Source organism: Crocodylus siamensis, chromosome 2 (genome assembly GCF_052110815.1).
Source record: "Crocodylus siamensis isolate JL-2025a chromosome 2, ASM5211081v1, whole genome shotgun sequence".
Lineage (NCBI taxonomy): Eukaryota > Metazoa > Chordata > Crocodylia > Crocodylidae > Crocodylus > Crocodylus siamensis.
Window position 1 is genome coordinate 95,422,298 of NC_143396.1, and position 15,279 is coordinate 95,437,576.

At 37.3% G+C, this 15,279-nt stretch overlaps 1 protein-coding gene across 7 annotated transcripts in view; it reads right to left on the minus strand.

The window, feature by feature from the left end:
* Positions 1 to 15,279, minus strand: part of FBXW7 (F-box and WD repeat domain containing 7) — a 253,244-nt gene that overhangs the window by 30,491 nt on the left and 207,474 nt on the right. For 6 of the 7 annotated variants that reach the window (XM_090036396.1, XM_090036393.1, XM_090036394.1 and 3 more), the window contains 2 exons: positions 5,425 to 5,507; positions 1,842 to 1,983 (listed from right to left, as the gene is read on the minus strand). In XM_090036396.1, coding sequence (XP_089892522.1) covers positions 1,842 to 1,983; positions 5,425 to 5,507 — 225 coding nt within the window. Of the gene's footprint in view, positions 1 to 1,841; positions 1,984 to 5,424; positions 5,508 to 8,210; positions 8,542 to 15,279 lie in introns of those variants that run through there. The other variant, XM_090036397.1, reaches the window with a different exon arrangement.

A 15,279-nucleotide genomic window follows, 5' to 3' on the forward strand; every position in this document is an offset into this window, starting at 1 on the left:
GCAGGATTTGGGAATGTAACTTTAGGCTCTGTGGGAAATCATGACCTGAAATATTGAGAGGTTCAGTTGTTTTTACAAAGTCCCGATTTCCTTAGCACTAAAACAAAATTCAGTAGCCTAATGTCATTCATGGCTACTTGTACCTTTACAGGAACTGGATTCTGCAGTCCTGGACAAAGTTCCCAAGTTCATCCTATACACCCCAGAAATAACCAACTATATCACTTATTTTTAACCAAAATTGTGCTCCATCACTACTGATTTATGCCAGAAGCACTAAGCCTTTCAGTTGACGTGTCTGTTTTATGTAATTATTTAGAAAGACCATGTGAATAACTAAACATATTTAAGGATATCAATAAAATACTTCCAGTATACTGCTTCTACATTGCTAATGAAGGCTTTCTACCAATGAATATTCAGGAGCTAATGTCAATGTACTATGAAAAGCTACATATAGGAAGTAGCACATATACCACGAGAATCTGATTCTTGTGGATAAATAACCTCTTTATAGGAAAAGCAAACCTTTAACAACTCTATTTCAGTATTTGTTCTTGCAAGATCATCTGGTCATTTACATTTCATTTCAAAACTGGGTATCAGTTTTATATGAATTACAGATTTACTCAGTTAAAAGAAGAAAGGTTATTTTAAGTACAACACTTGACACCTTAGATAACCTAACAGCCTAAAAAATCATCAGGGGATGCACATCAAGCCTAAAAAATGCTATCTACCCAAGAGATTGTTTTAGTAAGTTTACTGCTCTGCCTACTGTGTTTCCATTAAACTTCTGACATTCACTGCTAATAATAATGGAAATAATTCCTATGTAGTGAGTCCATCTTCTCTATTTTAGATTGATAAAACTGAACATTCCTTCTACCTAAAACTAAAACCAAAAAATGTTGGGCTTAATTCTAAATGTATAGTCTTTTTGCATTTTATAAACACACCACTATGCTGTATAGTAAGAGACATCTATATAAGGAGATATTTTAGCTCCTCTGCATTTACTGCTACTGGGGAGTAGTCAAGGTTGGCCATTACCTATCCAGTTAGTACACAGGCCTACTAAATCCAAGTCTATGAAATGCACACCAAGTTTAAGTTAATTTATTGGCTTTGCTCCCAATTAAATTGGTGTCTACCCATGTTTCCATTCCTAGGTAGGGGCCATATGTGTATAATTTGGTTTTGCAAATTCCTGCTCAATGTAACTTTGCATAGTCATTGTTTAGGGTGAAAAAGGGGGGAGGGGTTCTTGTTTTGACTTTCTTTTCAATTATATGCACATGTACAAACTGGGGATATATTCACCACAAAGAACAGCAAAAACCAACACAAAGTTTCTCTTTAATCTGAAATACTTCTGTTAAATAACTAAGGTTTTAAAGCATTATAATCCAGGTACCCCAGTTACCAGTTAAAGAAATCCGATTTGGGATAGATTTAGTACCATAACCACACTGATACAAAGTATGCACTAATGCTTATAAGTCTCAAAGTGAAAATGTCACATATTAGCTTGAGGCCACAAAAACACCTAATTCCACATTGGACAGTATTTGCATGAAATTTTAAAGTACTGAACAATACAGTTTAATTTATTTAAAAACCTAAGAAAAGCAACCTTTTTGGTGAAGCTCTACAATAATTACCTGGATTGGAAAACTACACTTAAAGCTAATATCCATTTATTTTGTCAGAAGTACACAGAATCAGTTAAAGAGACCTCTAAGGACACATTAAGCTGACTCCTTTTATAGAACCAAGTTTTTTCTTTAATCTTGAGTTGAACTATTTCAGATCATTACTTGTGTTCTACAAATGTTTACCTGAAACATCTTCAGCCATTCCTGGAGTCCTGTAGGTGGCTGGACAGATGTAATACGCCGCCGCTGTTGTCCTTGGCCATTGGCTGCTCTCAGGTCCCCAAAAGTAGTAGGTGTTGCTGAGCATGGCACAAGTCCAGTAGTGCTACGTGCAAAAGAAGTACAAGTCACAAAGAACTGGATTTGGGAAAATAAAAACCTCTATGAAAAATGTATAATTTAGTACAGTAGTCACACAGCCTAATTAAAAAAATAAAGGACACTGAGTTTTATATGATAAAATTACCCAGACAACAAGGTGAGGAGGCTATTTACCATTCTCACTTTCATAAAACCACCTGTTTCTACCACTGTAGTGCTACATTTTCCTGCTAGGAAAGTATAGGGAGTGTCCTCTAAAAGCCAAATGTATAATACTGTAGTAACTGGCCAGGAGATGAAGTATATTTCCTTTGACTTCAGGGGAACTAAGTATGGTAGGAGGCCTGGCTGCCTGCTTTCTGCTGATATTTGAAGCAGGGATGCAGAGGTCTTAGATCTAAAGGACAAATGTGTTGCTGCTTCTGCCAAACTAAGAAAAAGTCCTTGGCAAGAAGTGGGGGTGTGGCAAGGAGGGATTAGTTTATGTATATAAAGGTTTTAGCAGTATTCCAACAGTATATATATATACACGAGTATTACTACAGAGGGAGGGTGTGTGTGCGTGCGCGCGCACGTGTGTGTGCGCGCGCGTGTGTATGTGTCCATGATTTGATAGTTCTTTGCTATTGTAGAGACTGACTTTGATGTATTTTACTTAGTTGTAAAAGTTTACATATTGTTAGACTAGTAAGTAGTGTTTTTGGGGGAAGGAGCTGGGGAGAGAGAAGGGGGTAGGGACTGGGCAGAGAAGCAGCAGCTCTGTAACCATCTTGACCCATAGTTTTCTCATCAGCCTATTTAAGAGATCAGATGCAGAGGAATATGCACCTTCAAATCTGGGTGTCTTTTGAAAACTTAATCTTTTCAGAAGTCCTATAAAATCCACAGTAATTCTGTCTGACCATATCTTACTCAGTTCTCCCTCAATACAAACTTGGGATCTTTTACTTAAAATGTCTTTATATAGAGTACTTACAAACTTAAAATAGAGTGGAGGCTCTGATCTTTTGCTTTAGTATATAGTAAAGCTAACCCTTTAGCAGATGTGGTTTTCAGGATTTTACTGGACACAGAACAGCTATATAATACTGGCGAAGGATTGAATTATACATAATTCATTCTTTTACTATATCACTGATGCATAACTTTTCTTTTTCCAAGTTCTGTAGGACAGTTTTAGTATGCATCAAAATTGCATATAGTGAAGAAAATTAAAGACTATGTGGACAAATTTATTTCTTTACTATCTGTATCAGTGAATGTTATATGAAAAACAGTTTAGAGCACTTGGTTTTACATAACAGTGCACAGGCCAGACTCTTTAATGATATTCAACTAATGCAAATAGTCTATTTAGTTTTACTGATGCAAGCAAACCAGGTTCATCAGAGCTGCCAATCTAACATGCTGGTTTCACCCAGGAGAACTCAAAAACACTGACACACAAAAATTAAAATAAATTTTACCTATATTGTTATTAACTAGAGTTTGATTTGGTGATTCAAAATGTCAGGTTACAGAACCATCTATGAAAAAAGTAGTTCTTATACATTTAATAGGCCCCAAAATACATAGTAATGAGTTGAAGCTGATCTATGCATTTCTGCAAAACAGATTTCTAAAACCAGTGGCTTTGCTAACTCTCTCAATCCCTGTGCAAAGTGGCCAGCAAAAGGTCTAGACAACACTTAAAGCTCAAAAATAAGGCTCTCAAAATAAAGATTATGTTGTATTTGATTAGTACATGGACCTTGTGCTGACCCTATAGCCATGGGACAAATTGCATGCTTAGTGTGGGTTAACAAGTATCAGGAAAATAGCTCAGGTAATCTATTTCTGAAACACACCCTTTCCACATTTGCTTCACTGTTCTTATTATGGAACAGGGTGTTTTCCTATAAGTAAAATATCTATAGTAGGACTGGCCATAGGTAGCAAGATCGAATAGGACAGATTTACCTGTTGTAAATTACATGGCATACAGAGATTACCCTAAAACAAGAGACATTAAAAATATATGGAATATTTGATGGCTATGTGTTTTAATGGAGTATTTGGGACTGTCATACTTGGACTGAATTCCTATATTAGGCCTCTTGATCAAAACTTCAGTGTTCTACAACAGAAAATATCAAAATCTCTTTCCTTCGAAGTCAAATTACATTAAACCACTTGATCTCTGTTCAAACTTTATGCCTTTGGCAGTGATAGCATTCTGAATATTTTTATTCTATTAATGCTTATCCATCAGCTATTCTAGGAAGCAGGACAGGTAAAACAATCATTTGAAAAAAAATTAGCTGCATTTGGATGAACTGCATAGCTTACTGAATTTATTTTGTGGGAACCAAGAACTCTGTGCAGAGGGGGATTGCTACTGGTAGAGGAAGCATGTTGGCAGAATGATTTTAAAAAACTGGGAGAAAAATGTATCAACTGCAGCAAGATCTTGAAGTCTGAACAATTGTGTCTCCTCTCACCAAGGTCTGGTCTACCTTTTTTTATGCCATGTTTAGAAATCCATGGACTAGGTATGTAACAGGTTTCTTTCACATTTCCTTAGATTTTCACTCATTATTCAGCCAGTCTCTTAAAAGGAAAGAAGTTACATTTTAAAGATGCATCTGTGGTTGATTTCATAGCACTGACATCCCAACCCAATTTTAAGTGGTAAGCAGCTTGCCTGCAGTAGACTGATTTTTATTACAGCAAGGAAGTTTTACAGTGGTGTAAATTCCAAAATGATGGAATGCAGCAGGATATCAGAGGACCATTGTTATGGCAACTACAATACATACAGGAGTTATAATGTATGCGTCCAGGGCCCTATTCTACCATCATTACTCATGCTGTGCAGTGCTTATTCTGTAAGGAGTCTCAGTGAAATAACTGGAATCATTTGTGCAATGAAGTAGCATTCAACACCAAGAAGGGAGCAGAACAGGTCCCTTAATAATTTCATATTTTAGGTAGCAAGTATGTATGTGTTACTTGCTGAGGACCAGATGGTCTGTACTGCCTACATATATTTCCGTTCTAGTATTCCAGTTGCCATAGCAAAGTGATACTTTTAATCATATTTTGTAATAGCTGGTGTTTTCTTCTTATCATAATGTCCCTATTAAAACCTGACTGATTTCACACTTATTCCGTAGGAGGTGTTGAGGTCTCTGGAAGTCCCTAAATAGACTGGCATATATTAAGAATTAAATGAAAATCTTCACACAGAAGCAGCACAACTTTATCTACTCTCTTAAAACTCTTCAGCTCCCATAGTTTTAACCACCTGAAATGCAAACTAATATTGTTATCACTACCCATTCCCTTGTCCAGTGTTAATTTTTGAGAGGACCCCTGATTCAGGCTGAGAAGCTGGAAAGACTGCTGGAAAGACTGATGTAAATAACAAATCATGACCAGATGATATAGTATTACATTTACTTACCTTGTGTACTCTGAGACTTTGCAGGGTTTCTTTCCCAGAGAGAAAGAACGAACCTCGGAGCCATGGTCCAACTTTCTCTTCATCTGCAAGACAGAGGCGGGGAAACAGGGATAAATAATAACAAGATTGCAGTTTCAGTTACATCACCATCATGAGTCATGCAGGTAATACTTAAAATTAATAGTTTTTTCCTTTTAACATCAATACTCAGTTTTAGTAAGGTGTTTCCATTAAAGTTTCTGACTGCAATAATAAAACAAAGCAGTACTTACTAATAAAGTACCTTTTATACAAATGATGTATAGTATCATTACTACTGTGGACTTGGGTAACTAAAACTATTATCTTACTACCGGTTTCAAAGTTTCAATTAAAAAAATGCACATAAAATGTATTTACAGAATTAGTCTTTGTATATTCTTTACAAAACAAAATACTTCTCCTATTATTCTACTTCCATAACTATTATAACAAAGGGTTAAATGTTGGGTAGCCCCCCTGCATTGAACACCAAATGTATATTTTAGTATTTTAAAACAAAAAGCTAAAGAAAAAAAACCCAAAGACTTATCTTAACATTTTTAATTTAACGTTTCAAATATTTATGAAACTGCAGTAAAACTGACAAAGATGACACCAACATTTTTCCGAAAGGGGTAAAGATGAAAAAGAAATTTAATCCTGAATGTCACCCACAATTAGATATGATCAAAAAACAAATAATAAGCAGGGCAACTATTAAAAGGAAAAAGGAAAATCAAGTCCGCAAAAATTACCAAGGAGACTGAAACCAGTGAAAGTCAGATTCATCCTGCCAGACAAGTACAGATTACTCTGTGCATATGCTGGTAATCTTAAACCACAAATTTTTGAACTCAGCTAAAAATCATTTTATGTTAAATGAAGGTTTGTTTGTTTGTTTTTTTTAAAGATAAGGTAGGGAAAATGTTTTAGCTATTAATAGTACTATTGGCTGCAGAATGCAAAAACTACTTGTGCAACAAAATTCAAACTTTAAATTTGTCAATGATTTTATTTCTTCAATTTCATGTTAGGATATATGGTTTTAGGTTAATACAATGTTAAATAGTTTTAGGTTTTCTAAAAATGTAATCTTTGTGCTTAGATTTAACCATTTATTGTACCAGTCTACCTGCCTCAAATGAGCTGGATTTGCAAAAGCTTTAACATACACAGAAACATGTTGTTTTCCATATAGTTAGATATTTATATATCATTTTAAAACAAGTCACTGAAAAGTTTAATTTTGATCCATGAACAAGCACAAAAGAAAGGTTTACTAAGGTTACCCATTCTGTTTTTACCAAAGGGGAAAAGAGGAAGGGAAGGGGGAACCATGCACAGCAAAAAGCTTGCTTTATAGCTAACCTTGTTTTCTTGCCCATGCCTCACACGGGGCAACACAGCAGGTCACCATGCAAACATTAAACAGAAGTCTCCCCCCACCTCAAACAAAACAGAAAACAACCCTGCTAATATCACTCCACCCCAAAAAAAGAGGAGAAAAAAAAATCCACACTGTTCTAAGCATCACAGACTAATGGAGACCATCTTTTATCATTGTACAGGAGAAAGCCAGCAAAAACCCACTGGAAGCATAAATCTAATTTATTTTGCTATATCATCAAGGAGGAAACTCATGGTAGGGATCTGAAGGAAGGCTTTTCATAATAATGCAAGTTTTTAATTTGAGTTAAACATTAAACGTATTTTCCTGGGAGAATATCATTGCACCAATGACTATGTACCTTTTCTAGTTCCCTCTCTCAAAAGAGAGGGAGATTTACTTTTTCAAAAGCGCAAATTGTTACATATAAGAAATGTAATGCCAACAATAGCATAACCAGATATATTCCCATATATATTCATTTATTCTTCCACCGATGAAGAGACCATCTAAAGCAACATGCAGTCCTGTATTTATCTTATCATGACTTGGCCAAATTTTTGTTTTCTCAATTACCATAGGAAACTTTTGCATCTATTCCAATCAGGTCTAACATATCCGGGCTTCAAGCATCTCAGAAAATACCTAGCAAATATGCTGACACAATTGTCATGTAGCACGCTAAAATAAAACTTTGTTTCCAGCAGAGTGATCTAGTGTCAAATTTAGATTTTAAGAAGATATTTATGCAACTAAAACCTTACATCAGAAATCAAGTAAACATTCCTATGAAATATTTTCCTGTAAATATGAATCATGGAGTCTTTAGACACTGTTGATTTATTGAAATAACTGGTCTTGCAGTGAAAAAAAAAAATCAACTGTATTCTGCATCGTTACCAGGAACAACACTAAGCAGTACCAAAGTCTTCCATAGCATACTGCATTTACATGCATTTATCAACCATATGTTACTCTTATAGTGCATGCATGTTAAGTAACATTCAAAATCAAATAAAGCCCGAGTGATATGGAACAAGGAAAGAGGATCCCCGGAAAAAAACACTATATACATAAAATGCTTTCCTGTTAATGTGCAGCTGAGCTGCATTTCAAGAGTGAAGCAGTTTATTTGACTGCAAATTCTCAGATTAAGATATATTACTTCTTTGGATGCCTAAAATGAAAGGCTTTTGCATCTCATTTAGTCATTTCATTATTTGCCTTCATTCATCGTATAGAGCAGAATGTCAGGCATCCAGCCACCCACCAAAAAAGAGGATACTGCAGCCATCTCTGATGATACAGATTTTTTTCTTCATCGACACACACATGCACACAAGCAAAAGAGGAGAAAAAATCCCAACAGATTACTTACTTTGTAAAAAATCATTTTTAAAGTGCCGTAGAACCCCATGTTTTCAGTATTTTTCCCCTTCAGCGATTCTGTGCCCCCGTGCGTCCGACTGCTTGGTAGTCTCTGACAATATAAACCTTTTTCAGGTAGGTATGTCACAGACTCTAATGTGGACATGCTCGGGCACGTCAGAAAAGGAAGATTAGGCAGCAGAACCAGCAGCAAAACTCCACCGTAAAGGCAAATGAAGCTCAGTAGCAAGCCGCTTCCTAGGACACGCATACATACATGCAGCTTGACGGAGTAGAACTTGAGGGAATAATGAGAGAGAGGGGGACGATTATTGGAGGAGACTCTGCCCTGTCAAAGCCTTGACTGAACCGATTCCTCCCTTCGCAGCAGAGGGATCAGATTACATCTTCCCTCGCTTGCAGAATGGTGCAGTCCAAGCTTCAGCAATGCAGGCTGCACATCAATTATATGGTGCTCAGCTCCAGGGAGCCTGTAAGCACAGAGCAGAGGAAGGACTTTGGCAGGAAATTAAATAGCCCCGTACCTATAACCCCCTCCAACCCACTGGCTTTTTCCTTAAAAAAACAAGCAGTGTTTTATTTGTTCAAAGTACACTTGTAGGCTGATGAAATATTGCTAAAATCTACATACATACCTACATATACATACCTATATATACATATATACACACACACACGTTATTTTTACACACACACACACGCACGCACACATTATATATAAAGGTTTTACAATATTCCAATAGTATGTGTGTGTGTGTATATATCTCAGTACTACTATTATAGTGTGTGTGTGCGCGCACGCGTGCATGTGCATGTACATACACACACACACACACACACACACACACACAGAGACACAGATAGTAGTACTATATGTACTACTGGAATACTGCTAAAACCTTTATACACACAGATACATACTACTACTGTATAGTATATTTTATATATATTTTCCAGTGGAACATACTTCAGAATTTTCTAGCTGGAACAACCGCAAAAGACCCCTGCTCAACTCTACTCATTACAGTTTCACTGTAGCCCTTGGCAAGCTGACTGGACCTTTACATTAGTGCATTCAATGGCCCCAAATTAGTACTTAAAAAGTGAAGTTAATGTTAAAATAATTGGAAAATATACTCCCTCTTTACCAGCAAAGAGGTTTAAAATGCCTCCCGGTTGCTGAACAGTAACAGCAACTGGTTTGTCAAATCAGAAAATTATGTAACATAGATTGAAAACATGAATATGTTACATAGGGGTTAATCTGTAAAATTCAAGAAATGTGTCTAGGTTTCCCAGGGAATGCAATTCTCCTGACGCACTGTATATTCTGTGCTTTCTCCTCCTACCCTCCCTCCTTCAAAATCTCTCTATTTTAAAAGGAGGTTTAAGGCTATACCCCCCTCCCAAAAAAACCAAAACAAAACAACCAACCCCTAACATTAGAAGATCCATATTTCCTCTGCTTTTGTTTGCCCACCCCACAGCCATGCATACTTCTCAAGTGTTTTTTCTTACACTATAGTAGAACCTGAAGAAAAACTAAGAGTACACCTCCCACATTTTCCCCCAAAAGATGTTTTTAGTTCTTCCAGATCATGAGAAACATCAGTTTCTATGGCTATAAAGAGGAACCGATCAATTAATCAGGGTTAAAAAATGTGCTGGTTGCCAAGCTCACTATAAAATGTTAGTGGTGCAGTGCAGAGTGTTTTAGGACAGTGCTCAGGGAGAATCTGACATTTACGTAACAAAAATTGCCATTTACTGGGTCAGACCATCGTGCCCAGTGTCCTGCATCTCACAGTGCAGAATGGATGCGGCAAGGGGGTATGAACAGATATGACCAGGAGTTTTTCCACAGTTTCTCTCCTACTTGCAGTCTCTAGCAGTTAAAGTCCAGGAAGTTCTGATTCAGAGGCTGTACCCCTAACTCCCATGCTCAATACCTACTGATAATCATTTCCTCCAAGAATTTGTCCAATCCCTTTTTGATGCTGGTGAAACTATCAGCTTCCAACATCTTGTGGCAATGAGTTCCACACTTTAATTACAGGCTGTGTGAAAAAGAACTTTCTTTTGTTATTTTTAACCTAACTTCCTACTAGAACTGGAAAGGGTGGGTGCAGGACATGTCACTGGGATTCTCCAAAGGGAACAGTGCCTTGCCCTTGCTTGGAATTTTGATCCATCATATCAGTTAGCATTTATGAGGGCTGATAAATGTAGGAGTTTGCTCCAAAATTGGCTGCTAAGGGCTCCTATACACATTCAAGGAGGTTTCTCCAACACACTATAATTACAGCGCATTGGAGAAGACTCAATTAATTGACTCTGGTGGAGTGTGGTAATTAATTACTGCACTCCAGCAGACTCCAGCATCACGCGCATCAGCGTCTCCATGCTGAAAAATGGTGACAGGGCACTTTAAACTAAAATTTGTTCAATGAGCTTGAGTTCAAAGTGCCCTGCCACCATTTTTCTGCATGGGGATGCTGATACATGTGATGCTCTGGATGCTTTAATTAGCATGGCTCTTGGAGCTGCACTAATTAAAGCGACCCCTCTCCCCAACCTCCCAGAGCACATCTATAAACACCCTAAGCTTCCATCTTCTTAAAGTTTGCAGCCCTCTTCCATATCACACTAAAATTCTGCTTTTGTGCATTATAAGAGTCACAGTGTCAGAACATTCCTTGGTTACTGTCCATAAACTATTAATTATATGGTCCCCATTGCTGCAGTATCTAAATGCCTCTGGAGAATTTACTGATTTATCCTCAATGTATCCTTCTTAAGCAGAATAATACTTTTCCCATTTTTCAGATGGAAACAGAGAATCAGATGACTTGCCCCAATGGCACAGAAGTCGTCAGTGGCAGAACAGGAGATCAACAAATCAAAGCAAGACATATCTGACATGGATTCCCAAGACAGGAGCTTTCTCTTGCAATCCCATGAGCCAAGGTCAAAGACAATAACAAAAAACCTTTGAGCTACAGGCTGAAACATCTAACAAAGTGTAACTTAGAAAATATACATTCACTGAACCTCTCAGAAAAGAACTTAAAGGAAGAACCTATCCATGGAAAATAGCAGTGTCTAACCAAAGGGAGACAAAGCAGCCATGAGATGATTCATTATTCCAGATAGCAAACTAAGCTGGATATGGTCTTTTTCACATTGGAAACATACAGATTTTTCCTCAGGCCCACAGCAGTAAATATCTCAACCTCCTGAATGCTTTTTGAAAGTGATTGTGGTATGGACATGATAACGTCTGCTCTCAACCTATGGGCCTCCTTTTCAATGAATGTGAATCCTTGCAAGAACCAAGACAGACAAGCAGTAATCCTGTCCTACGGACAGAAAACTCTACAAAGTAGATTCCAGCTTCTTCAGAACACCTTGTTATAAATTTTGTTTACATTTGAAAAATAGCTGCAGATCATCCTAAGTACAGGGGCTTTAAAGTACTCACCAGGCATTCCTATTTAGTACCACTGGAGCTGAAGAAGAGCAGTACAAAGGACATTCTACGGTAAATAATGGAGGCACATCTTTAAAGAGGTGGGGAAAAAAAAAAACTCATCCCAACTCTATCAACATATTTCTCATTCAGCTTGGTATCTCAACCTTTTTGTTTTCTTATGTAATGTATTATTCAGATAATAGTACTCAAAGTATAATAAGCACTTTGCAGACTCTGTAGAAGGCAGCATAACCATTATACCAAAGCATACACATACAGACTCTTAACACAGCTGTGGTTTCTAGACATGGCTTCTCCATTTCTCTGACCAATAAGCACTTTGAGTCCCCAAGGAAGCTTTACTTCTTTTACTGACTCTCACTGAAAGTGGCTTTTCTGATCACTGTAAGGTCTGCCCATCAAATCTTGGAATTTATGCCATTATCCATTAAGCCTCAGTGCTGTATATTTTATGAGAACAAAACGGTTCAGCGTTGACGTTATACTTTAGATGTGAACAAAGCTGCACATCTCAGGAGACTGTTACTCTCCTCCTACTCTAATACATCTCAGGAGAAGCAGCTGTGGGAGTGGGAAGGGTAAATACACCCACTATATTGGGTGTACATAGGGAATTTAGGTTCTCTGCTAAAGAAATAACCAGTTACAGAAAAAAAAGTTAACACAAACTGTCAGGATAAGAAGGAAGTCAAAGATACCATCTCTATGCAGACTTAAAAAATTCCTAATGGAGTAATTTAGAACCAAGGATTTACATGTACATCAGCAAACCTGCTTGAGGTAAGTAGGGTGTGTGTACATAAGCATGTGTGTTCGCATGTGTCTGTACTTTTAGCTGTCAGAAGAAATTTACAGGAATCAACATGGAAAAGCCAGTATCCCTAACAAAGCGGACAAAATAAACTTTATGGTGGACGTACATGCACATTTTGAACAAAATGACATGTGGTCCTAGGTGATGCAGTCAGGTAACCAAGAGTTTTCTTAGAGGTTACTGTGAAGGAACATGGTACCATTTTCTTTTCCATTTTATTCTCTTGTAAATTTTTCCTTATTATTCTCCCTGCTTAATGACCACCAGATACTCTTTTACAATTAAAACCCCCCAGACATAGCTGTTAATTTCTTTACTTTAATCATGACCCTCATATTAACTCAATGAATCAACATTTGCCAGCAATGACCACACTGCAGAAACTTGGTATATCTCAGGTATTGTTTACATTAAATATAAGACATTCTGCTTCCTGTTCTAATTACAGGGAAAGTTATGTACTGGCAGATGATAACACTTCAGTGGTGTCTGTATGTCTGGAAGGCTATTCCCCTTGTCCTTTGGGCTGGAAAAATGTTCTGTAATTGAGCTTTGGTGTGGGTCTCATCTGTCGAAATTAACATTTTTCCCCAATACTTTTCAACTTGCCAGGTCCTCGTTCTGTATGAATACCCAGGCAAGTTTCTAGCGATGTACTCTTACATTAACTTTTCTTTGTTCTCTGCATAGCGCTAAAACAAATCCAGTTTTCCAGAATTGGTTTTCACCAATAAGACATTAGTAGAAATTTGTATTTTCTTTCAATCTCTAAGTCATTTTAGGGTTTGCTGCTTCTGTTAGTTTTTCAGACAGCAGCAGATGGAAACTGACAAGACTGCAAAATATTGAACAGCAGTGAAACTAGTTAGGAGTGTGCGAGTTTTACTCTGCTGCTCTTCCAAATTAGTACTAGTCATAGTCAAGGGACAACCCTACTTCCCAGCTGTGGTAGGTAGTGGGAAAGGGGTAGAAGAGACAGTGCATATAAAGTGCCTATCCGTATCTCTACCTTGCTATACAGTAATCTGGAAAAACATCACCAGGATTACAGTCTAAAATGAATTTTTATTCTGAGGAACAGATAATCTTCCTTCCACAGAATTAGCATACTTGCTATGTTACAACAGACTGCAGTTTATTGAAAAACAGTTCTCAAACTTTCTACAGGAGAGAAAAATCCAATAAATTCCTTATACATTTTATATGTATTCAATATCAGCAGATTTTATCTGAGTAGATAACTTTTAAGTGTCTTTTAAAAAACACTTATAACTTACAATTCACAACATATGGGAAAAATTCTATAACATAATTCCAGTGGACACAAAACAAATCTGATTTTCCAGTCAGTAATGCCAACTCTCCTAATTAATAAAAATTCACAATGTCCAATTCTTTTCCTGTTGGCAACATTTCTAGCACCTTTAACAGTTTGTCATGTGGCATTCTGTAATTAAGACTGTCTATTACTTCTAATGAAAGACTAGATTGAATTACACAAATCACCCGCAGAGCTGTATAATCCCCAGAAGGACAGAGATTACAGTAAAACATACCAAAGAAACATCCCATTTCTCATTGCAGGAACATTTCTGAGTAGCGAGACTCTAGGATGGTCTCATTATAGAACTATATAATCAACATCTAAGCACTTGTGGTATATACTTAAATGCAAAATTTAAATTTCAGTGCAAGAAACAAGGTGTATATTAAGTTCATGTTGCACACCTATGTCCAGTGTAGATACAGCTGTGCACTGTAGCTGTGGTACAGTGGTGAGCTTGCTGGCCTCCTAGGCCTAAAGTTGTGGGTTCAAGACTCCAGCTGTGTTGGCAAGAGCTCCCTCCGTTTTCAGGCAGATAACATAGCTAGGTTTCAAAAAGGGACTGGATAAATTCATGGATGATATGCCCATTAATGGCTATTGAACAGAATGGTTGGAGAGGTTTTCTCTGGCATCTCTGAAACGATAATGGTGAATACCAAGGAGGGTACTGAATAGGAGATGGACCACTCTAGAAATAGCCAGTTCAGTGCGTATGTTCATTGGTGTGTGTATAAAAGAGGAATTAAGAACAATAATGGTGTGGTGTAAGTAGGAATTTTTGATAAGTGTGTTACGCAGAACACCAAAACATCACCACAGTGTGTACTCTACACATTTAAACAGTGTAACTATTTAAGAAATATTTACAGATTATTTTTAAATGGGAGTAATTTCCACATTGTTCTGTACACAGAGCCAAGTGCCTCAGTGAAGGTAGGCCAGATCAACTGTGAAGACTTCAAAATGGAAGCAGCTGAGGAACTTGGGGGGTGGCTCTGAGCCACCTTTTTTCTTCTCCATTTTAGGGCCACTTTAGGGGCTGAAACTGGCTCTTTCTGATTTAATCCACTTAGCACAGCTACAGCAATTAGTACGGCACCATTTCTATCCCTGACTTCACCCCCCCCCCACAAATCTTCAGTCAAAATTGGCTACTCTTTTAAGACCGTTTTCCCAATGCTCTGCACTGGTTTGGACAAGAACCTGGCTGAATCTAACTATACAGATATTAACAGGAAGAGAAAAATCTCTCTAATGAAATTAAAAACCTTTTAAAAAAGAGACTTAGGATGCCTCCTTCTGTAAAGGAAAAATGCCTCATTATTGTTAAGTCAGATCTCTTAGGACGCATTGTGTCTACTAGCCAGTCACTCACTGGAATGCCAGAATTGCTGCATTCCTAATGGGTAAAAGTTCCTGTTTCT